This window comes from Melopsittacus undulatus, chromosome Z (genome assembly GCF_012275295.1).
Source record: "Melopsittacus undulatus isolate bMelUnd1 chromosome Z, bMelUnd1.mat.Z, whole genome shotgun sequence".
NCBI classification, from domain to species: Eukaryota; Metazoa; Chordata; class Aves; order Psittaciformes; family Psittaculidae; genus Melopsittacus; species Melopsittacus undulatus.
This window is the reverse complement of record NC_047557.1, coordinates 38,621,460-38,647,636: the sequence shown is the minus strand read 5'-3', so window position 1 is coordinate 38,647,636 and position 26,177 is coordinate 38,621,460. Positions and strand designations below refer to the sequence as shown.

Genomic DNA, 26,177 nt, shown 5'->3' with positions numbered 1-26,177 from the left:
CTAAAGAATTTCTTCCTTATATCCAGTCTAAACCCCTGCTGTTTTAACTTTCAACCCATTACCCCTTGTCCTATCACTACAGTCCCTAATGAAGAGTCCCTCACCAGCATCTCTGTAGGCCCCCTTCAGATACTGCAAGGCTGCTATGAGGTCTCCATGCAGCCTTCTCTTCTCCAGGCTGAACAGCCCCAACTTTCTCAGCCTGTCTTCATATGGGAGGTGCTCCAGTCCCCTAATCATCTTCGTGGCCCTCCTCTGGATTTCTTCTAACAGTACCATGTCCTTTTTATGTTGAGGACACCAGAACTGCACACAATACTCCAGGTGAAGTCTCATGAGAGCAGAGTAGAGGGGCAGGATCACCTCCTTTGACCTGCTGGTCACGCTCCTTTTGATGCAGCCCAGGATACGGTTGGCTTTCTGGGTTGTGAGTGCACACTGAAGCTGGCTCATGTTCATTTTCTCATTGACTAACACCCCCAAGTCCTTCTCCGCAGGACTACCATGAATTTCCTTTTTGCCCAACCTGTAGCTGTGCCTGGGATTGCTCCCACCCAGGTGTAGGACCTTGCACTTGGCATGGTTAAACTTCATGAGGTTGGCATCAGCCCACCTCACAAGCGTGTCAAGGTCCCTCTGAATGGCATTCCTTCCCTCTAGCGTATCAACAGAACCACACAGCTTGGTGTCATCGGCAAACTTGCTGAGGGCACACTCAATTCCATTGTCTATGTCAGCGACAAAGATATTAAACAAGACCGGTCCCAACACCGATCCCTGAGGGACACCACTCATTACTGATCTCCAGCTGGACACTGAACCGTTGACCACAACTCTTTGAGTGCGATCATCCAGCCAGTTCTTTATCTACTGAGTGGTCCACCTATCAAATTGATGACACTCCAATTTAGAGACAAGGATGTCATGTGGGACAGTGTCGAACACTTTGCACAAGTCCAGGTAGATGACGTCAACTGTAGATGACATCAACTGCTCCACCCCTGTCCATCACTTTGTAGCCCCGTCATAGAAGGCCACCAAATTGGTCAGGCAGGATTTTCCCCTAGTAAAGCCATGCTGACTGTCACCAACCACCTTGTTGTTTTTCATGTGCTCTAGCATGCCTTCCAAGAGAATCTGCTCCCAGATTTTTCCAGGCACAGAGGTGAGACTGACTGGTCTGTAATTCCCCGGGTCACCCATTTTTTTCCCCTTCTTGAAAATGGGGGCTATATTTCCCTTTTTCCTGTCATCAAGAACTTCACCTGACTGCCATGATTTTTCAAATATGATGGCCAGTGGCTTTGCAACTTCATTCGCCAGCTCCTTCAGGAACCGCGGATGGATTTCATCAGGTCCCATGGACTTGTGTACATTCAGGTTCTTAAGATGGTCTGCTTTTGAAATCCTATTTTCATTATACAGATGCTATAAAAAACAGTCACTGATATCTTTTTCAGGCAAGAAAACAGCTCTAGTCTAGTTGTGTTAGCCTAAAACAATGCCTGTCTTCCCTACCCTTATTGCAAGTTTTGTGGTTTAAGACATAACACATCAGAAGAGACTCGGAAGAGAATCTCATTATGCTGTAAGTAGAAAGGGTTCATAAAAAGTTCACAAAGGGGCCTGTTATCTCCCTAATACCTTCAGAGGTCCCTGAGCCATCAACAGAGCAAGCCTGTGCTCACGCACACATCTCTGCAGCACAGCTCAGAGTAACCCTCCCACAAGTCCTTCAGGAGAAACAGCATATCAATTTATGAAGAAGGGTTTGGCTTCTGCAGTTGCAAAACGAAGTGCAGAAACTTTTTTAAGGGCCCAATCTGTTCACATACAGTACAAATGACAGACAGGACTGTCTAAACACATCTGTGATTGTGAGCTATAGTACTGAAAATCATGCCGTCACTTCTCTCTAGTCATGTGCTGAGTGGAGGTTTAACAGGCTCAAGAACTACAGCAGATCTGGTTCCAGCTAAGGAAATCATGAGGAAGACTGCATGAGGCAGAAAATGACAAAAACCTAAGCCTCTTCCTCTTGGTTTTGATATGGTTAAGTAACACATATCATATACGCAGATACAAATATACAAATATATTGCTGAATTTTTATCTATTTTTTTTCAGAATGAGTGGATATGTGTGTGCATTACTGATATTCCTGAACAGATACAAGATGAAGCCCTAGGAAAAAAACAAGCCCACAGACTTGCGAGATGTATGCCAAATCACCACTACTATCAAAGTGTAGAAGGTTTAAAAACAACATCAAACAAAGAAGTCTACCATTTTGTAGGAAGAATTAATCAAGGCATCTGCCCCATGTCAAGATTCTTGTCTTTTCCTGGAAGTGTGCCAGCATTTTACATCCTCTTTTGAGTTTCTGCACACTCCGTTACATAAATAATGAATACTCTCATACTCCAGAAAGCAAAAGTGTGTATTTAATAATTATGGGTGAGATAAGAAAACACCACAAAACCCCACCTCAACACCCCATATCTTCAAAATATCTGCAATATTACGGCAACATTGTTATAACAATGGCACTTCACTGCTAGCAGAAATTGCCCGTATCTATACTTCTTCCTATCCTGCAGCTTTAATCTTCAGCTGTGGTATGTTTCCTTGTTTTGGTTTCTTTTTCTTTTTTTTTTCCTCTGTAAATACACATGTGCAAATAGTTTTCGAAGATTATTTTCAAAGGATTGTGTAGTAGGAGTAACTTAATAATTTTTTAAAAAAAACAATACTTGAATTGCCTTTGATGTTTTCCAGTGTTGGAACATCAAATATATTTACTGACAGGATTGAAATAATGTTTTCCCAATCTTCGCTCTTAATTTCCTATCTAGAGGAATACTTTGTTTTCCTACTATCGGATTCCTTTAAACTTCGCATCTTGGCAGCTGAGCTTCCTGAAATCAGCTGTAAAGTGAGATAAATATTATTTGTAATGTCAAGGTAATACAGATGGTTAAATTAAACCACATAATACACTGATGAGCTTTTTCCTTGCAATTAGCTCTCAGCAGGGACCTTCTGCTCTGGAGAACAGTGCTACCATTTTAATGTTTATAAGCAGTTTTGCAACACAGCTTATAAACACTGATTCACAAAATACTAAAACAGATTTATTTTCCAGCACAAATATGAAAGTATGCAACAATAATTATACAGTAATTTTTTATCAACTACATTTTATGACTGTAAGTAGATATGGAGTGGAAGCTTAGGAAACATTAGAAGTGCCCTAACCTTTGAAATCTTTAATCCAAATTGTACAATAGTTTGATGTAAGTAACAAACACAATGCACATATGTCCCAATTAAAATAGTAATATAATTTTTAAAGCTCCTCTAAGTAAGCCTTCAGTAAGCAAGCCCTTTCTCAGCTCAATTAGACTACACTTTCATGCACTAACTTATATTCAGTCCTTTGCCTGTCCATAATTGATTTAATAATCAGTTCAATTCTATTTACTATTTCGTTGAAAGTATGACATGACCTCAACAAACCGTTAAGAATAAGAGGAAGAAATGATGTAAGACAAATAGCTTTGATTTGGTACTTTCCTGAGAGAATTCTGCTCATTAATCTTTCAGAAAAGATACAGTGATAACAATTCAGTGAAAAAGACACCCAGGGAAAATAACCTCTGACAACTACCAAACCTAAAGATCACCTGGTTCCAACTCCCGTTCCACGGCCAGGGACACCTTCCATTAGACCAGGTTGCTCACAGCCCTATCAGCCTGGTCTTGAGCAGGAAGGGGAAGGAAGGCACAACTTCTCTAGGTAACCTCTTCCAGTGTCTCACAAACCTCACAGTGAAGACTTTTTTCCTAATACCTAATCTAAATCTACCCTCTTCCAGTTTAAAGCCATTCCCCCTTGTCCTATCACTAGTCCCTGATGAAGAGTCCCTCTCTGGCATCGCTATAGGCCCCTTTCAGATACTGGAAGGCTGCAATCAAGTCTCCCAGAGCCTTCTCTTCTCTCCAGGCTGAACAGTCCCAACTCTCTCAGCCTGGCTTCAGAGGAGAAGTGCTCCAGTCCCCTGATCATCCTCATGGCCCTCCTCTGGACTTGTTCCAGCAGTTCCATGTCCTTTTTATGTTGAGGACACCAGAACTGCACACAATACTCCAAGTGAGGTCTCACAAGAGCAGAATCACCTCCTTTGACCTGGCAGTCATGTTCCTTTTGATGTAGCCCAGGACACAGTTGGCTTCCTGGGCTGCAATCACACACTGCTGGCACATACTGCACTTCTCATCAACCAGCACCCCCAAGTCCTTCTCCTCAGGGCAGCTCTCAATCCATTATCTGCTCAGCCTGTATTTTTATTTCCTATCTTCATGCAGAAGTTTTGTAGAATTGTTTTTACACAGTGGTCAAATTTATTACTATACTGTTAGTTAGGAAGCAGAACTTGAGCCCTAAGGAGAAAATTTATGACTGAGCCAGCATAAAGGCAAACATTTGTAAGAAACAGGGGAAATAATACAATCTTACAAACTGTAGCTAGTATCTGTGATTGTTATTGGTATGGCTGAGGTGAATATCAGGAAGCAAAGACCTAGATTACATGCTACTTAAGGAAGAGAACCTGGAAAAAAGTTTTATCTTCAGCAAGCTCTCAACAAGGCAGCTTCCTGGAATGGAAGGTCCTGCCATCAGCTGCAAGAGTCACACAAGTACATGCACTGGCCTGCCCAGTCAACAGCAGTGAAGTGTTATGCCTTCTCTCCTTTGCCAATACAAAGTAATTTTAATAACAGCAAAACCTGTGAATTATACTGTTTCCCGTGAATAATTGTAGTACAAAAAGACTAACTGATTTTCGTACTTCTCACTTGGACATTCGTTGCCTTTTTACAGAGACTTAAACATAGTAGAAAAATAAAGTTTAAGATACCTTCAAATGATTACTCTTCAGTAAGGAAGAGGCATTATGATTAAAACAGTTTTCATAGAATCATAGAATAGTTTGAGTTGGAAAGGACCTTAAGATCATCTAGTTCCAACCCCCCCTGCCATGGGCAGGGACACCTCACACCAACCCATGTCACCCAAGGCTCTGACCAACCTGGCCCTGAATACAACCAGGGATGAAGCATTCACAACCCATTCCAGTGCCTCACCACCCTTACAGTAAAGAATTTCTTCCTTACATCCAGTCTAAACTTCCCCTGTTTAAGTTTGAACCTGTTACACTTCCATGTCCTTTTTATGTTGAGGACACCAGAACTGCACACAATACTCCAAGTGAGGTCTCACAAGAGCAGAATAAAGGGGCAGGATCACCTCCTTCGACCTGCCAGTCATGCTCCTTTTGATGTAGCCCAGGATACATCCTATCACTACAGTTCCTAAAGAAGAGTTCCTCCCCAGCATCCTTATAGGCCACCTTCAGATACTGGAAGGCTGCTATGAGGTCTCCACACAGCCTTCATCTGGCTATACTACTCCAATGTGCGCAAGCTTTTCATCAGGACACAGAGCAAAAAAGAAACTACACACCTCTGGCAAGTCTAGAGTTCCTGGTTAGCACTAAACTTTAAATAAGCTTACTTGTCAGGTATGAATGACTGGCCTGTGGAAATGGCTTTAGGGATATGCAGCAGACCCTCAGAACTAACACAGTATCCTCTGCAGCACTTGAATCACATCACACAATTCATTTCAAGGTGGGCCCCTGTTGTTCCAGATCGACATTATCAAGACTTTGTCCACATACTTACATTTGACATTATTCATGCATTGTAGTAATCCCCTTGCAAGACTCCCATGTTTACCTTGTGCACACAGACCTCCTTTGCTACAAGGAAGGTTAGTTCTTCTAATCTGTGCCTTTTCATCTGCCCCATAGCAAATTTCTTTCTCTGCCTCTCTGACCAGAATGACAGATATCTTTCCAGAAGCCCTCACACAGAAAGGAGAATGGAAAGCAAGATCTCACCAAAAGACAGGATGGGTGTCACCATCTGCTAGCAGAATTTATTTGTCAAATGTATTCAGTACTCACTGCCTTTGTTTCAGTATGAAGATTCAATTAATTGTCAAACTTGTATCACAAATGACACTGTCTGCCTTTACAAAAAGTCTGGCATTTTATGTAATGGCACTGTTTATTCAAGCCAAATATATGCCAGGTTTCAAGGCTATTTTTTTTAATTGTAACTTGTTTCAGTGAAAGCAGAAGACTTAAGAGAAAAGAGATACATATGTGGGAGTCTGTAGACACTTACACACAAATGGCAATCAAAAGGCTGCTTGAAGAATAGAAATGCCAAATGTTTTGGTTTCCCTGGTTCTTTTCAGTAATGAAGTTACATTTCTTGTTCACTTAAGTGCAGGACTAAACCCTATCACTAGTGCTGTTAGCTGTTACTGTATTAGTCCATACATTTGTTTTTCTGAGCCTCCCAAGCCCTCCTCATCCAAAGAAAAAAACAAAAACAAACAAAAAAAACCCCAACCCATCCTTTTTCATATTGCTGTGCAGAGGAAAAGAACACACAAAATCACAAAATAAAACAACCAAACAAAAAAACCCAAACCCATCAAACGGAAAATCACAACCAGCTAGCTGTTTCCATTATGCTTATGACTAAAAATCTGAGGAAATTTGGCTTAAACAAAGCATGTCAGATGGACCTTCTTAGATAAAGAGACAGATTTGTGAACAAAGGGGAAGTATAGTAAATTTTATCTCTTCTGACTGTAATAAAACATTTGGTACACTGCCACATAGCAAGAGATTAGATAAACTATGGGAGAATAAAATTATTAAAGTAAAAACCACATGAAACAGCAGTTGGGAATAAAAATGCATCAAACAAGAGGGAGGTTACCAGCAGATTTCCTCATGTATGATTCTGGAAGCCAGGCGTATTCCACAACTTCATTAGCTGCCTTAACATAAATAAACTGTCCCAGTAAACAGCAGTCACATTTGACAATGACAGAATATTGGAAAGCACCAGTTACACACAGAAATACCTGGACAACTTATCCATGTCAGCTAACAGATCATTTCATACTACAGAAAGCGATATCATACACTGAACAATTGTTAAGTGACTAGGGAGTTTAGATAATAAAACTATATGCCACCAAAATATATCAGGAAATATACTTCCAGAAGAGAAATTAATTTTGGAATTCTGCAGAATTACACAGCAGTAACTCGTAGTTTTTATAGCCTTTACTCATGTATGTTAAAAAGAACAAAAAAGGATAAGTAAAATTTGCTTCTGCTTCTTTTAGAGTAAGCACAGAGAAGGACTGTTGATGGATAAAGATGTTTGAAGAGAAGAAGCTAGACTTCTAGCTGTTACTCACTAAAAACTAACAGGACAACTTTATGGAGAAAACAGCATGTAAACAGTTGCCCATGCCATTCAGGTTAAGTCAAGAGCTGAGGTGGCCAAACACAGAACTTTGTGAAATCTATCATTACCATCTGGAACTAATTCTAACATATATCACTCTCATTCAGAATTTAACAGGTCAAATATTTGACTTGATGCACTGAGTTGTTTGTTGTTGTTTTTTTTTTATAAACTTTCCATTACTATTTGCTGCAGTAGATAGACTATAGCCTGTACACTTCTACACATGTCTAACTTCCTTGTTTGTCTACAACAGTAATTAAAGTTTTCAATATTTTGTTGCTAATGTTCTGCAGACACATCCCCACAGTAACACTGGAAAACAAAATGTAAACAAAAATTTCAGCCTTTTGTTCAGAGAAAAAAAAATGGTGATGAGACATGCCCTTCAAAAAGATTAATTTTTTATGCTTCTTTTCTCTCCCAAAAGCTATGGTACTTCTTTTTAAAGGGCAGACCTAACTGTATGCTGTTAACAGATTTTTTGGAGTTTTTCCTTCTGTTGTTGGCATTTGCTGACAGGATCCAAATTCAATTGAGAATTCTGTAATATATATATTTCTAAGGCTACAAATAAAATACTAGTAATATTAGTGTGTATATTTATATATATATAATACCAAAAGTGACTTTTTATTTAAGCACTTTTTAATAAAGTCCTATACTTCTGTAACATTTATGCATTTCAAATATACTGATTGTTTAAAATATTCTGATGATTATTCCCTTTCCAACTTCCATTTTACTTCTGTAAATGTAACATTTCAACATTTCAGGTAGCAACTGAATTCTGACTTCTCCTGCACTGAAACACGGCAAATTAGGCAAGAATTTCAGACCTCTCACATTCCTCATACTATGCTGAAGCAGACAAAGAAAAAGCAGATGGTCATCTGCACAAAAACATTTTTAAATGCAACTTGAAAACAGGAATGGTGCTTGTATTGATCTATAAACTATTTGAAATTATGACTATTACCCTTACCTCTCAGAGCAAGTATTAAGAAATTAAAAGATCAGGCTCAGGTTGTCTACATTGTTGAAACAGGGCCTCAGAAAACTCCTTTTGTTGGAAGAGACTTCTAAAATTCCCTAATTTTTATGTATTACCATCAGACCTCTATGAGTTTTAGAATAAACAATAGGATGTGTTTCATAATATGCCAAATCACTGCTTAAAATTCCGTTTGACAAAGAAGAAAAGGTTCCTTCTTCAGTGAGGATTGTGTATTTCCAGACTTCAGCACTGCTGATCCTTAATCAGTCATAAGAGATTTTTCTTAATGGCATACTTATGATATAAAAAAGCAGACATTAAATTTTCAAAGTCTTTATGTGATTTCTTACTAGCAGGACACAATTGCATCTTAGTTCTTTTTATTTGCAAATTGAAGCTATGCCAGGTTACTTAGCATAGCAGTTTAAGTACACAGCATATGGTTTTAAGAATATAGTCTTAAAACAGTTTCAAACACATACCTTTGTGATATTGCCTTGTCATGGTCTAAGCCCAGATGGTAACTCAGAATCACGCAGCTGCTTGCTCACTCTTCCCTTTCTTTCCCCCCCGGACAGGATGGAGAGGAGAATTAAAAGAATGCAAATCCCACTGGCTGAGATAAAAACAGTCCAGTAACTTAAGTATAATACAAAACTACTGCTACCACTACTAATAATAATTATAAAAGAAATAACAAGGGGAGAGAATATAAAACTAAAAAAGGATGGGAAAAAAAAAAACAAGAATAAACATAAGTGACACACAATACAGTTGCTCACTATCCACTGACCAACACCCAGTCTGATCCGAGCGATCTGCCCCTCGAGTGACTCCCCCAGTTTATATACTGTGCATAACGCACTGTTGTATGCAATACCCCTTTGGCTAGTTTGGGTGAGGTGTCCTGTCTCTGCTTCTTCCTCGCTCCCTGTGCCCCTCCTCACTGGCAGAGAATGTGACTGAAAAGTCCTTGATAGAGGTAAACAATACTTTGCAACAACTAACACACTGGTGTGCTATCGGCTTTGTTCTCAGACTAAAGTCAAAACACAGCAGCGCACCAGCTACTAAGGAGAAAAATAACCATTACAGCTGAACCCAGGACAGCCATTTATCTGTATTTCAGATATTTTTAATATTTGTTCACTGTCCTGGGAAGTGTATGAACTTGGCTCTCTCTATGCAAGAGACAAGGGCAACATCAGTATCTGAAAGTATGCTGGTAACTGCACAAAGATTCTATCTAAATATGAAAAGCAATTGTATCCATCAGAGATTAAAATGTCAGATGCAAACACTAAGTTTTTCAACAAAGATTTTTCTTTTTGCTTTAAATTCCATATAAACATAACACTATATGGTTCGAAACAGGCTTAGAAATTCACTAGGTTTCCTACTGTACCTGTGAAAATATTTTTCTTCATTACTTGCATGTATGAGAATGTCATAGAATCATTTAGGTTGGAAAAGACCTTTAAGATCACCAAGTCCAACTGTAGAAGCATTTTCTTCAACTGTTCAAAACTCGTATTTTGCCAACTGCAGAGGTCTGACACAGTTATCTAAACAATTTTTTTATTCTTATTATTATTTATACAACCAGCTCATCTGAAAATGAAGTCTTGTTCTTTTATCTCTGAAGTTTCCTTTTGGAAAAATAATTTTAAAAAACAAACAACAAAAAATAAGCCAAACACAAAAACCCACACAAACCACAAAATCTATCCACACAAATAACCCTGGAAAATCTAAAAATATAATATTCTATTTCTTAAAAACATTGCAGCTTTGCCAACGTAATGCCTAGTTAGGAGGGTCCACCTTAAAACCACAGCAGTATGGGGGACTGTGTTTAGGACAAACTTCTATCTAGAAATCTGGGAATCCTCTACGTGGTTTGGTTCATTAATGAATTCATTAATTCAGCTACAGCTCCTGTGACCTAATGCTGTCCTGGACTGTGTGTTTTTCAAGAAGGAAAACAGCTGATGAACTATGTGCACATGTGTGCACACCCAGAGCAGTTAAAGTGCATCAGATTCTCATCTGCATGCGTACACCACATATATCTGCATTTCTGAATGCTCAACAGTACATTTGGAACTATAGTTGCGGGTAATTCAGAAAATACCAGAAAAATCAAGGAAGCCCATTAAACAAGGACAGGTGAAGGCAAGCAGAGGACGTTTTTACAATGTCCAGATACATGTAAGCTATACTTTTTGTATCTGCTTCATTATACACTGAACCAACTACGTATCCATAACCAGCACTTAACACCAATGTTAAGTGTATTTTATGCATGCATACACATCTACCACACCAGCAGTACACCAGTTGGTTACAGTGGAATCAACATTTTAACAGCTGAATTTCCTGATAAAAATTTGAGACTTATCACCTATCTGACAACCAAACAGTGCTTTCTAAGGCGAACTTTGAGATCCAGAAGCCTGGCAATTACAGCAGGTGAAATTCTGACATTAATAAACTGAAATAATAAACCATGGATTTTCACAAAATGTGTTTGAGATCCTATTCCTAGTGTTCTAGGTCTGATTATTAAGTTATAGACACTTCATCTGGAAATGAACAGTGAAATATCAGCAACTTTCTTAATTTGACTTGAAGTGCTCCTTCCATTAGAACACAGTCTGCAATGAGACACACAGCTGTTTGAGAAACACACACCCTAGATGCTAGCAACTCTGATCTCCCTAGCTGCCTATGATGACAACATCACACTCAGCAAGGTCATTTAGCACAGGAGGCACAATTAACTATAGCTTTCTAGTGCCATGCTATTATGTGAAGAATAACTACACAATTATAAGACTGCATGAACTTTCCCTTTTTTTTTAACAGTCACTGCCTCCAGGAAATTAAAAATATTTCAACATTTATGCAACTAGAATAGACCTGATACTCTCAGTATGAGACTAGATAACACAGTCAAAATCATTACATTAAATAAAATGAGCTATGAGACTAATTCTGTCAGAGACTATCTCAAGTCTGTGTCTGGGTATCAGAACCACTTTGCTATCCTATTATAATGCCAGGTGATCAGCTGGAAAGGGCCCAGGAAATGTCCATATACAAATCTGCCATGATGTTCTTTTACCATTTGCCAAAAGTTAAAGAAATAATATATATATATATATATATACACATATATATATAATAAGCGAAACAGGCACACTTATCTAGACATGAACCTTTGTTAAGCCTTGCCTCTAGTTTCAACTTTAAGTGGTTTAGTTTACGTCACAAGACCCCTGACCATCTAGAGATATTCTCACTAGCCTTTTCAATTCTAGCAGGCTGGGTCTGAGACAACTCTTAAGTTCCAGCCCACAATACAATTCACCCGACTCGGAAAGAGACAGGTAAAAGCCCAAGCATCACAATATTAACTACACTGCTGTTTCTAAGAAGATGAAATAAAGGAGGAAAGGCTATGGGAACCAAAAGAAATATAGCAGGTAGGAGATATGGAAACACCCATGGTGCATAATCACTGCTTCAGGCATCCTGTACTTTCTACAGATCTAAAATCCAATGGAAAAGCGGGATGAATCATAGAATCATAGAATAGCTAGGATTGGAAAGGACCTCAAGGTCATCTACTTCCAACCCCCCTGCCATGGGCAGGGACACCTCACACTAAACCCTATCACCCAAGGCTTCATCCAACCTGGCCTTGAACACTGTGCCAGGGATGGAGCATTCACTACCTCCCTGGGCAACTCATTCCAGTACCTCACCACCCTAACAGTAAAGATTTTCTTCCTTATATCCAGTCTAAACCCCTGCTGTTAAAGTTTCAACCCGTTACCCCTTGTCCTATCACTACAGTCCCTAAGGAATAGTCCCTCCCCAGCATCCCTGTAGGCCCCCTTCAGATACTGGAAGGCTGCTAGCACATTAGTGTTTTTTAATATAACAGTACTTCTGCTCATTCTCCAAAAATAGTGCAATATAAACACATCCTTATGACTCAACTTTCAAAAAGACTTTACATGTATGTATACATATATATACTATATTTATATGTAAAAAAAATTGACTGGAAAGAGAAAAATATGCAAAGGGGAGGTAGTTGCAGTGCTGCAGAAAGTTTCTGTTTGAGGGAAAGAATAGAACAATTAACACGTGAAGAGGACAAGCCGGGAAAGATACATAGATAAATCACTGACTTCCAAGAAAAATCCGACATCTTTAGATAGTTAAATCCTAAAAAGTGACACTGGTATGGGGGAGGCTCAGACAGTTCCACAGCTGATGAAACAGGAAAAGTGAGATAAAAAGGTTTTTATGATGGGCAAAGTAAAGCACAAGTATTTTGGTGAGTGTAAAGAGCTGGTTAAACTGCATTTTTCGTAAGTCAAATTAAGTCATAGCATATAGGGATCTTTAAAGTGTTCAGAGTTTCTCCACCTTTAAAAAAAAGCACAAAACACCAGCTGACATAGCTAAGGCAAACTTCTGCTTTTAACAGATATTTTTGTGCAGTTGCCATTTGCCATAGCTTTTCCGTTGAGATACCATGGTCAGTAGATTACAGTGATTGAAGTAGCGACTTTCACATAGGCTTTACCTCATAGCCATTGTTTATTTAGTCTGTGGTGATGAACTTTTGTTTGTACAGAAACAAAATCCAAACCAGTATCTCTGTAGCCTAGAAGCATCTTATTCATAACAATAAGAAAAACACAAGATGAACCAAAACTATGAGTGTGTTTCTTTACTGACTCAAAATTAATCCCTTATTTGAGAATCAGTTAATACTAACAGAAGGATATTAACTGCTTAGGTTTTGAATAATATCCTTCTGTGAGCAATTTCAGGATGTTGCTAGTTGTACTCCCTGTTTACTGCAGAAAAATCATGTGATCAACAGCAGTGTGTCTCAGTTAATGAAACTGCTGCTTTCTATTGCACCATCATTTAATAATGTTGTGCACTGCAATCCACATATTCTATTTTGCATTTTCTTAATTACTTATCTTAGATTTTCACCAGCTCATTCTGCAGTCTTGGTTCTGACACCCTACTTGGAACATGAACTGGTATCTATACTGTCACACTCGACACTGACATAGGGACAAAACATTACTACTCTACTTGCATCATAACTGAATTGATGCAATAATGTAAAATAAGACATCCCCTAAGTCCTCTTAGTACTTCAGAGAAAGAGCCATCAGGGAGTTTTAGTAAGACTGTCAAATCTAGTGACAGAGAAAATCATAACTAAGGGGTTGCCACCTTAATGCCTTGTATGAATGTATTCTAAGACTGACTTTTAAAAAGCTTTCTAGTACCCCTACACTTTTGCATTCTTATATTCGAAGGTTTTATATGCTCAGCACAAGCGCATTCTTGGTAGCGCATTGGTTGGGTGGTAGCGCATTCTACCAACTTCAAATGCACTGTGTCAGGAATGAAACTGAGCCTTTGTAGTCATCATTCACAGAGGCTGAAACCTTTAATTCTGGTTAAACTGTATTTTCATACAACACAGTATCTTGTACTCTTCCATTGTCAGTGTAAATGATTGACAGGTATATTTTAACATTAGCTTTTAAAATAACTCTAAACATTAGGAAAATATCTTCTTCAAAACAAAAAGAGCATCTGAAAATCAAAAGGTCCATCTCCACAGCAATTACGTTGAATCAAATTCAACCCTGTCACAATTTTGATAATTGAATTAAGAACAAATATGCACACCTCTGTGAACATCTGCCTTCACTGCCAAGCTCATTAAAATCTTTTTTCACCTGTCTTGTTGCCTCAGTAACTTTCCACTTGTCCCTGAGCTTGATTCACAATTTCTGATACTACTACATACTACTCATTTCCTATGACACCTGATCCAAAGCTTCCCACCAGCCTCTTAGGAGATTCTAAGTCATCCAGCCACATGCAGAGGCCACATTTTTCTGTTTCATTCTCCCCCACCTCCCCTTTTTTTTTTGATCCCCTTCTCTTGGGGGACCACTAATGCAATTCCCTAGAGCACATCTGACCATGAAGAACTTCTCGGTGCCTGGGAATCCTTTAACAACAAAGGCTGTTTACACTGAAGAACTAGAGAAAACTGAAGAAGTAAACTTACTGCAGATTTGGGCTCTCCATACTAACTGTCTTCAAAATTAAAGGAAAAAATGAGGGCAAATGGTGAAACATATAGCCTGTTTCAGGTTTTCCAAAAAAGAAAGTAATTTCAACATTCCAAGCTAGAGTCTCCTTAGTTCTAGTGTTAAAATGGAGAGAAGATCCCATTAGCATATTCAATGTACCAACTAGTCTAGTGAAGAAGGCATCTTAACCTTCCTGAATGACCTTATTCACTCGCAAGAATAATAGCTCAACATGAAGGAAGAGCCCAGTGCCAGAATACCTTGTAGATCAGTGTAAGGGCACATGCTGGAGGAGCAAGGAGTACTAACTAACAGAGGTCTGTGATCAGAGAACAGAAACACCATGCTATTAGGTCCACAGAATTATTAAAGCCACTTCTGCTTCTTCATGAAGAAGTCACAGGTTTTGCCTTTAGTTTTGATTGCTTTGAAAGCAAAACCCCTCACGAAAGTGTTAAGTTCACAGAATTTACTGTTCCATAACTAACATTTTCAAACCATGTACATGGATACATAAGACCCAACAGCCAAAGCAAACTGGTTCTTTAATTTTTTTAAACATGCAGAGGATAACTACAAAGAAGAAGCCTGTGTGATTCACTTCTTAGTTAACACTGCTAACACTCCTCCTATGGATTGAACAGTATTTCAAAATTGTCATGAGCAACTTGAAATAGGGTACCGTTTGTTAAGCCAAACATAAGGTTCTGCTGCAGAAACTTCTTCATTTCTTGGTCTTAAAATTGGAAAAGATTTTCCAGTATTTTGAGAAACACATATACACATATAAATATACACATACATATTTCTCCATACATTTATTCTTGATCTTAGATTTATGATAGGATTAAGCATAAATACTCTGACATAACTGAAGGTTACACTTATGTTAACAAGATCTAAATTTTTTTTCTGAGCTTGTCTATAAACCAGCTCAACTCAGCCACTAAAAACAGTAAACATCTGATGTGTGTTCATAAAAAGATAATTAAATGTGCAAATAAAATCCTGAAAAATATAACAACAGTAAATATCATGTTATTATAATTCAGGGGAAATTATGAAAAATAAAGACAAGAAATAGCTAAATTAGCACATCACCATCAGATACTTTCTCATTACACTTTAGTTCCAGAGAAGCACTTAAATTGTGGCAATAAGTAGCAAAAAGTTTTCATTTAGTTGCTTATTTAGACTTTTCTTTTTTTCTTTTCCTGCTTGCACTTCTGCAGTCACTGTGATTCACACGGTTTTATGACAAGAAAGTTTCCCTGCAATTCACAGCAAACTTCAGAAAGTTGCAACAGGAGATTGCCTGCTTGGCATATACTTTACACAACAGTTCTATTACGTCATTAAAAAGATACGTTATCTAAAAGCAGAAGGAACATAAGAACAGGGGGGAAAAAAAGTCCTTGTTCCAGGAGATAAGACTTTTCTTTCTTCTTTTACATTTTCATTTTGAAATCTGACAGGATTGTTGAAGTGCTGCTTCAGAAAAGTATTACATTATGTCTGTAAAGAGTTTCTTTCAGCTGCAAACATAGCAAATGAGTTATAATAGGATACCTGTATTACTTTCTGGACAGTGGTTGACTAGAAAGTACAAACTGTGTCAAAAAATTTGCTCCTGCTTTCTTAACCAATATTAACATCTCAGATACTTTGAGAAGTACTTGTCTGCATTAAAATGTGATTAATAGAACATACCATAACCTTCAGGTGAATTCCAAAAACCTACATGCATGTCTCATAATAGTTGCTTCCTATGGTGAAAAAAAATAATAGTAGAAAATAAAAAAACAAACCCCACACAAATCAAAACACAACAGAGATCTCACTTGCAAAAGAGTGGAAGCTGAAGGTGTCTACTAATCTAGATACAAGTTTTCATGCTCCTAGTCACAGGTGTAGGGATTTCTTATCTTCCCACACTGATAGTTTCCTTTTTACTTACTCCTAAATTTTTGTTTGGGATTTAAAACTTTTTTCTCTTTTTTAATGAAATCTGGTATTTTTAGGCAATACCTGAGCAACTGTACAAAACAGGCAACAGATAAAAGGTCCTCTAGGAAAGCAAGCCTTCGGGGGCCTGTTTTGAATTTTTGCAGGGTGGTCAGGAAGAACAGTACTTCTACGCTGCCAACTCAGACTCACAGTTCATCCACAACATACAATTATAAGTGCTCAAGATTCTAGGAGATGTCTGTTGATTCTGGATGTTCAGTTTGAAATCAATCTTTTATTAAAAAGGAAAAGCAGACACCACTTAAAAATTATCAGGCCCCAAAGAAGCAAGTGAGATAAAGTCAGAAACCCTAACTATTAATAACTCTTACATTCTGCCCATAGAGTTCAACACTGTCATTCAAATTACTAAACTTGCACCTCCTTTTGAAATATATGTAGTTTGATTTCAGATACAGAATTGACTGTACATTAATTATTAATTATTATTATTATAATTTTCACAAGAAGGAACAAAAGATACCCAGGTAACTTCAGTCCTTGTTTTTTTCTTAGACACACTGTCTTAAATATAATAGCCCCTGATGTATTTTCAGGGAAGACAAACAGATGAGAATTGTGGAAACTGAACTATTGCTCTGGTTTACCATTTTAATAAGAATTAATTTCCTCTCTTCATTTGTGTTTTTGTTTTGTTTTGCTTTGCTTTTTCTGTATTCCTCATCTTCTGTGCTAAAAATCACACACACCCTAGCTCTGTAGTGACTTGTATGACAGGTGAGTGCAGTCAGTTACGCCACACTCTGCTCTACAAGGTAGAGAGAACTAATCTCAAGCTACAGTCATAAAATGATTTAGCATGGAAGGGACTTCTGAGGGTTGCCTAATACAAGCATCTTCCAGAATTATTTAAACCCAAAAGCTGAAACTTTCTCTTCAGCACAAAATCTAGTAATTTCAAAGTCACTCCATACTACTAACAGAGGACGTTTTCCCAGTATCAGACACTATTTAGTCTACACAACAGAGAAGTCCTTCACAAGAATGGCAACATGCAAGCAAAAACATTTTCCTCAGGACAGTTCTGAGGGGACAAAAAATAAAAAAAAAGCCCACCAAAAGCCACACACAACAAAAAACAACAAAACACACATGATCCCTAAAATCATAATAAATAATTAACCTTTAAAAATTCAGCTGTTGCACTGCTTGACAGGACCACACATGCACCAAGGAAGTAATGCCCAGAATATACTCCTTTCCCCCCCCCCCCCACAAGTAAAAGAACAAGCTAAGGATCTGTCATCCAGCCAAGTACATCGGACTGGTCTATGACAAGAACCTTCTTTACAGATTTCCTCACTGGAAGCCAACCATATGGAGATATTAGGCAGTATATTCAGGAGAGATTCTTAATGAAGAAGACTGATCTTGAGGTGCTGAACACTGTGCTTAGTCTGAAGTATAAACAGCCATTAGCTTTGGCTTTGCAATGAAGCCATCCAAATAAAACTAAAAAAACAACAAAAAAATTGTTGTTCATCCACAGCACACAGAAACAAACTAAAAAAAAAAAAAAAACCCAAACCACTCCACTATATACTAGACATTATTTAAAAAACACATTTCATAGATGCCAAAATTGAGAAAAAAGAGCAATTACCTAAAATAAAAGCTAGACGAAATGTCCAATTTGTCAGGCATTTCAAAGTATTTGAGCAGAGAACTGGTTATTCTCTCTTCAGCTACCAACAACTTAAATATTTATAATGAAACCAATTTTTTTTCTTCAAAGATGTTAAAATCAGATCATAAGTAAAATTTGTTACAATTCATTTTACATTGCAAGTTCTACAGCAGCACAACATAAAACGCACAGCCCGCACAAACACATCTTGTGGGCTTCATGAACTCAAGCCTTCCTCTCACTTCGAAGTTACACCACTAACTGAGATTTGTTTCCATTTTTATTGGATCTTTTATTGCTAGACTTTCTGTACAATTAAACAATCAGAAAAGCATTATTCAAATACAACAGACATCTGCTTTTAACTAGCTCCTCCTGAAGGAGGCAGCAAGGAGCCAGGGCTGGGTTGGAGGACTAAGTGAGAGGGGGTGCACCCTCCCACCAGTGCAAGAAGAATGGCCAGGAAAAGTGTTACTTTCCATTTTTTAATATTATCATATTATTTTACCAGTGCCTGCCCTGGAACTTACATTTCTGCTTCTCTTAAGAAGTGTGTTTTCACTTCTGATAACTAATGCTGGTATGCTTTTACTTTTTTCAAGAAGTTATTAAGATTATAGACAAGTTACTAGGTGTGCTAGCATGTATCTTGTAAATTGCCAAAGGACATTTTAATGTTGATTTACACAATCCCAGGGTAACTAAGGTGGGCTGGGACTTGGGGAGGTCTCCATGGTCATGAGCCCATGTCCACAACAGGCTCAGCAGGGGAGTCAGTTGGCAGTGCTCAGGACTTCACCAGTTTGTGTGTGGAACCCCCCAGGCTCCAGCTCCACTGCCGTCCTTCTGGGAGAAAGGCTCCTCCTTCCCTCTAGCCTCGGCCTCCTGTGTTTCACCTGTGCTGCTCTCTCCCTCCCACCACTCACCACTGTAAAGAGCCTGGCTACATCTCTGTTCCCTCCCATTCTGCCAGTGATGCTGATGGGTGCCTGCAAAGCCATTGCTCCTCCCAGATGAACCGGCCCTGGTGCTGCAGTCTCTCCTCACAGGGTAAGGGATCCAGCCTCACCCTCTCCATGACCTTCCCTCAGCTCCCATCAGTTTGACAGTGCTGTTACTGTGTTGGGGATCCAAACTGGAGGTGGTACCCAGGCAGGGGCTGACAAACACCAAGCAGAGGGGACAGACCCTACCCTACCTTCCCCTGGCTCTCGAGCCATGTCCTGCTCACACCACCCCAGGCACCGCTGGCCCTCATTGCTGTCTGAGGACACCTGTGGCCCTGGCTCACCTCACTGCCCACCAGTGCCCAGGGCCACCCCCAGAGCCTCACAGGCTCACTCATACACTCCATCCCCCTCGGGTCACTGATGGCGGTGCTAAAGAGTGCATGCCCTGCACAGAGCCAGCAGACCCAGCTCAATACCGGCCTCCAGGCAATGTCCAACCCACAACTACCTCCCTGAGCCCATCATCCAAGCCGGTCCTCACCCATCCCTGTGTCCTCCTTCCCAGATCTTAATCTCACAGCCCGGGCAGGAGGATGTTGGTGGAGCAGTGCTGAAAGCCCAGAGCAGAGGCAGGCAGCATCCACTGCTCTCCTTTCAACCCCATGATCCTGTCACAGCAAGCAGTGAGATGGGTCAGGCATGGCATGTAGAAACTCGACGCCAGCTGCGCCCATCACTGCCTGCTTCCTCTTGTGCCCAGGCGTGGGCTCCAGGAGGACTCGCTCCTTGGTTTTACCTGGGGCTGGCAGGAGGCTGCCCAGCCTGCAGCTTCTCAGGCTGCTGCTGCCCTGTTCTGAAGGCAGGGATGACATTTGCTTTTCTCCACTCATTGAGACCTCCCTGATCTCTATGGCCTTTGAGAGCTGATGGAGAGCAGCTGCACAAGGACATTAGCCACCTCCCTCAGCACCTCGGGATGCAGCCCCACAGGTCCCAGGGGTGTGTGTGGGTCAAGTGCTCTTGAATGAACATCAACTGGACCATTGTCCCCAGCTGGTAGCTCCTCTCTGCCTTGAGACCTGTCAGTAAGAGCAGAGGCCTGGCAGACCTTGCTGGTAACAACAAAGAAAGTGGTGACAACCTACCTTATCTGTGTCTGCTATCAGTGTATCACCTTCTCCATTTGTAGTGATCCTGACAGGGAGACTACTGCACATCAAGGAGTCAGTGATCCATACACTAGTAAAGCTGAGTACACCCTGACCTGTGCTGTGCTGCAATGCACATACGACTTTGTCTTTTTTCACTTTGCAAATTCCTTGGCTGTAGGAGAAATAAGCCAACTAATTTTGAGAAAGGAGCCTGTGGGCAGTTCCCACTCATTACCAACAATTACACCACCTGTACTGCCTTGCCTAAGTGCAGAAAGAAGTCATGAGAGCATTGTTTCTGCTTACCAGCAGAAAAGACAAATACAGCCGTTTCCTTCAAAGAAAATCAAACAATAGCTTGCATGAGCAAAATGGGTCAAACTTTCAATGGACAAGGTTTGCACGGTGTGCTGCACAAGGACTTGGGGATCATTCAACAGAAAGAAGCTATTTTTGACACCCTCCAGCAATCTTCTGGATGGCTGGCATCCTAACACACTGAAGTTTCCAGTGAGGTGTGGGTCTGTGACACAGAGATTTCTTCAGATTTTTCAGAGAAAGCTCTATCTACTTCTTTACCCTGGTCAGTGGTCTGTAACACATCCCACCACAGTGTCACACTTAGCGACTCCTCCTCCTCTAACCCTGACCTACAAGCTGTTATCCAGACCTGTGTTCCAAACATCTGGGCTGCTCCTTCACATGGAGGGCAGACTCCTTACTCCTCTTCCCTGCCTGTCTCTCCTGAAGAGCTCATCTCCATCCATCACAGCATGACAGCCACTTGACCTCTCACCACATCACAGATACCCAGTGATGCTGCAGCTCTATAGCCATATGCTAAACTTTTGTCCTGGTGCTCAGCTCCCAGGCTGTGTGTGTTACATGCACACTCCGGAAATAGGTGTGCTTTTGTCCTGTTTTAACATACCCAAGTTGTTCTTCCCACCCTGCATTTTCGCTTTCTGCCTTTGCCCCATGATTTTGTCGCTTTACTCTGGGCTGTAATCTCTCTCCCATGTAACTCCTAGTTAATTAGCCCCTGAATGATTAAGAGGGAATTGTTTTATTGAAGGAGCTGAGAAAAGGATGTATATTAGAGATAAAAAATATCTGCAAGAGCTAATATTAGCTAAGTCACACACATGGCTGCCTCTAAACAATGCTCACCAAGCTGGCCAGCCTCTTGGCAAAGATGCTTTTGCCACAGTAATTGACAAAGAGAAAACTACAGCTAATTTCTTAAATTCACAGATGTGGAACTCAGCGGGCAAACTAAACTCTCTCAAGGCCCTCAAATCTCCTCCACAACAAGTCGCCCTGAAATCCAACTCTTCACCCACTGGGCGACAACTACTGTATTGTGTACTGTTCCCCAACCACATACACATGTAATAGCTCAGCTTTGCTGTAAGGTAGCTGATTTCTCCCTGCCAATCCTTTGTACTCATCCCATTTGATCTTCAGTGTCCAGGGCAGGACCAATAACCTGGTTCACAGCTGTGATTTCATTGATGCCACAGCAAAGTAAAAGGGAAAAGTTGTATTTTTTGTGTCTGTACATTTCTCACTTACCATTTTGTATCTGAGCTAATATAAATATCCTGTGGGAAGACTCTGCTCAAAAGCAATAAGAAAAACCTATTAGCTTTGAACAATAAAGAAAATAAGTTGCTGTAAACAGAAACTGTACAGGAGAATAGCCACGTCTCATTTTTTACTAAACTGGAACACTATACTGTGCAGACCCTGGTCAAAATGGGCTGAAAAACTCATAGAAATCAGAGGCTGTAAGTATAAATGATACTCACTATCTCCATAGAAAGAAGACAGACATACCTCTTTATGGGAATAAATTTAACATCCAAAATGTGATCTGCTGTTCTGAATGGCAAAACATTTACCAATTTGAGCAGGGGGTTTCCATGCAGCTTTCTTTTATCAGTTACAAAAGCAAATGATGGAAAGAGGAAAACCAGAGAAAAGGCTTAATTTCTAATGCAGCAGCTGTACTTCAGATCCTCAATATGTAACCCCTTTACTCAAAATGTAACTGGGGTCAGTACATTATAAATAAAAATACCAGCTTTAAAGATAGAGATTGTTTAGAGGCAGCCACATAGGTTTGCAAGAGCTAAGATTGGCTAGATCACCTATCTCAAATATCTTTCCCTTCCTCCACTGCTGCCAATAAAACAAATCCTCCTCCATCACTCAAGGACTAATACAAAAACTAAGCAAAATAAAAAGAAATCCCAACTGTTTTTGCAAAGAAGTAAGACTATAAATTATTCTTTTGAAATGAAAGAAATAAAACAAAAGTCAATTTTCAGGATTACAATTACTTTTTCACTGATTTGGTGTGAAACATCAGGATGGGCAGTTTCTACAATCACATAAAGAAAGGTTGAAAAAATAAGATATGTACAGACTGTACCTGATAAGAATGATGCAGAAAAATAATAGCTTTTCTCACTGCTGAACACAGTGTGCAGTTACTAATTTAAAAGTTCTGCATTTGACAGCAAATCTAAACCAAGACATAACATGGATAAACTAGTTCTTCAAAACACTGAATTTTTGTTTTTGTGCACAACAAGAACACCTACCTAAATGGCTTTAAAAGACATTCAGATGAGACCCTTTATGCAAAATGAAACACACACCACCACCACCCTGGGTTACTCTACGTTTTCTTTTGAATAAATCCCAGTTTTAAAGAAGTAAGTCTGTCCCATGGTTAAATCCCAGAGATTGCTTTAAAGAAGTAATTTTCTATGTTTTCATCTATCCAAAACTGTCTACAAACAGTAGCAACCTCTCCCCTAAGGTATGCTACAAAAGGCTGATACACTAGCCTGCTTTAGGAGCAAGAAAGCAAGTCCACACTTCCCGTCCAGTTTCCAGAAGACTAACTGACCAAAACTAACATTTCTTAAATTAAAAGCCACAGAAATCATCTGAGACTCCAGAACAATATTATTACAAGATTAGGGAAGAACAGTGTGCAAAAAAAAAAAAAAAAAACATGTGCACTGAGTCAGTTGTGCCACCCTCCTAATTCAACACCCCGAAACTCCTCAGAGAAGTGACAACCTTTAAGAAGTAAACTGAGGAAGACAAATACAAGTTACTACAAGGAAAACAGAATCAGGCTAGCAAGGCTGGGGGGGAAGAGCTAATGCTAAAAGGATTTAAATCTTACTTTTTTTTCAGGTTTTGTTTGGAGAGAAGAGGGGGAGTAAAAAAGATGGTGGTGGGAAATGTCTTAAGGATTAGTATTTTCTGTCACTGCTTTTGAAAATGATCCTTAGTGAGTTATTCTTAGTGAAATGTGGTTTCAAAAATTCTATGCTCTCTTATAATAAAGTGTATAACTGAAAACACAAACTAATAGGTACCCATTCACAAAAAAAAAGTGTTTATAAAAAAACTAACACAAATTAAACAAAACCAAACAAACAAAAAAAAATCAGAGTCAGCCTTTCCCATCTGTCCTGCAATTCATGGAATTCAGAAGTTTAAATGTAATGCAATTCCAGTGTAAATACACCACTTAACTACTGCTTGAGAGACGATAATAGGAAGAAGCTGCTTATCCATTTAGAAAGATTCTGGAAATGTAAAGATTAATTGAAGATTAATACAGACTTTCAGTTCTGGCCAAACACTTGTAACCTGAGTCACATTCTGGGTTCTGCAGGAGTAAGAATTCATCTCTGCTGTAAGCCACAAGAAGTACTTTGTTTGGAAGAACAGAAACTCAACACGTCTTTAAAAAAAAGCAAAAACCAACCAAACCCCATCCTCAACTTCATTGTGCATTTTTGATAAGCTGTGGCAAACAGAACTCTCACCTGGAAATTAAATTTAAGGCATCTACTGCAAAAAGTTAGTGTATCCTGGGAAAAAAAAAACAAAAACAAAACAAAACAAAAAAAAAAACAAAACAACTAAATTATAGTATTTTAATCTACAGTCTGATACAGATGAATGTGGTGCTCATCCTCTTCCCCCTCCATAAGAGAATATTACTTTCTCTGATGCTTTCTTGTTGCCATGGCATCGTTCCTACCCTAGGTTTCTTCATCTTTGTTATTTCCCCAATTGGCATTCAACCTGTGGGCATCTTCCCCCCCCCAGCCCAAAAGCTTATATATCAGTGTTTGGTTTTGAAATAATACACTTGATCTATTGAGTGATGCATATTACTCCAGACCTTATGGAGTCAGCTTTTAGTACAAACACACAACGTTGCTTCTAAACACATGAGGCCTGAGGTTGTACTTGTGACAGTGAGCAGTTCATCCAAAATTTTTGTATGTTTTCCCAGCACATAGCACTAGCATTCTGATCCCACAGAGAAAGACCATGAAGCATTCTAATTAATGCCACTCACTTCTACTTGAATACTCAACTTGCTCTTTCAATTTCTGTATATACCTTGCCAAAATGTTTGCTTTTCTGTAGGCAATCTATGCTGTGCCATGCATCTTCATCAAGATGCCTGTCCATCCACCTCAGAGATTCCTGACATATCCCACCCGGCTGGCTGAAGGCAGACACACTGCCAGGGAATACACCTTCGCACGAAGTACGCTTATGGTTCTCAAGCGCATGTTTTTAGTGCACCTGCTTTCTAGTCTTTCGCTTATGACAGCTGCAGCTCCCCTCCTCAGCCGCACCATGCAAGCACAAGTCTCAAGCTATTACTTCCCAGCCACGCCGACTGCACTCCCAGGCGGCTCCTAGACCGACACCGGCGACGAGAGCTGCCGCTCCGGCCGGAGAAGCACCAGCCTCGCCGCGAAGCGAACAGGCACACACAGAGGAAAACGGGAAACTTGCACCTGTTAAAACTACAGTCAGACACAGCGCATCAGAAGGGTCATTCGTCCCCGACGTGCAACAGGTTTCTCAACATCACCCCCACCCAGCATCCGCCTTCGCGAGGTGCCCGCACGGAGGAGCCCGAGTCCGCTCCGGGTAGCGGTCGCAGTCGCAGGCACTCACCGGCGGCACGGCCGCGGAGGGTCCGCCCCGCTTGGCAGAGCCGCGCCGAGAGCTCAGCCGCCGCCAGGACTCTGCCAGCCGCCCGCGGCTGCCGCTCGCCGCCCCATCAGCGGCACAACCCCGCTCCGCCGCCCCGGGGCTCTGCTGCCTCTGCCCCATAGCACCAAACACCACTACAGCAAACACCACTACACTCCCCACACCTCCCCGCGCCGCCCTTACTTTTAACGGTGCTGCCCAGACTTCGCGGGCGGGGGGGATAGGGGAGGCGGGCCAGGGCGGAGCGGCGCTGCCTTCCCTCCGGTGTCTCCGTGGTGGGGCGGGCGCCGGGAAGGGAGGGGTGCTGGGAGGGAGTAGGGTGACACCCTCCCAGGGAGCGGGCCAGCGAGAGCTGTGTGGGTAGTGGCACAATTAGTTTACCCGCAATAAACATGTTGTTTCTTCCAGTCCAACAGCGCTTACAGGTGCGCAACTTCCACACCAAGTCCATCGGTTTTCTCTGCTGCTTACACTTGAGAGACTGCAAACACCAAGTCCGAAGCAAAAGACGGAGTGATACCTGATAGTCGGCACACCTTTGGGGGCGGGAGGACTGCTTTTCTTTCTCAAATTTCACTGGGGGGGTGGGGTGGGTGGGTGTGTTTCTGGAATTAACGGTCTTTCAAATACCGGAAGGACCCGTGGTCAGGTTTCTGGATTCAGTATGCCCAAACAGGCACTTTAGGAACACGTACACCAGGCTTATCAGCTCAGCCTGCTAAGCACAGGACACTAGTGCTGTGCCATACAGGAAAGCTGCCTCTCCTTTGCTCTCCGAGCTCTTTGCACTTTCAGGAAGTGGGAGTCCTCACACCTGGG

At 40.5% G+C, this 26,177-nt stretch overlaps 1 protein-coding gene across 1 annotated transcript in view; it reads right to left on the bottom strand.

The window, feature by feature from the left end:
- Positions 1 to 25,478, bottom strand: part of TRPM3 (transient receptor potential cation channel subfamily M member 3) — a 385,189-nt gene extending 359,711 nt beyond the window's left edge. Inside the window, exon 1 of the mRNA XM_005154951.2 lies at positions 25,320 to 25,478. Coding sequence (XP_005155008.1) covers positions 25,320 to 25,478 — 159 coding nt within the window. The remainder of the gene's footprint in view (positions 1 to 25,319) is intronic.
- Positions 25,479 to 26,177: the final 699 nt, after the last annotated feature.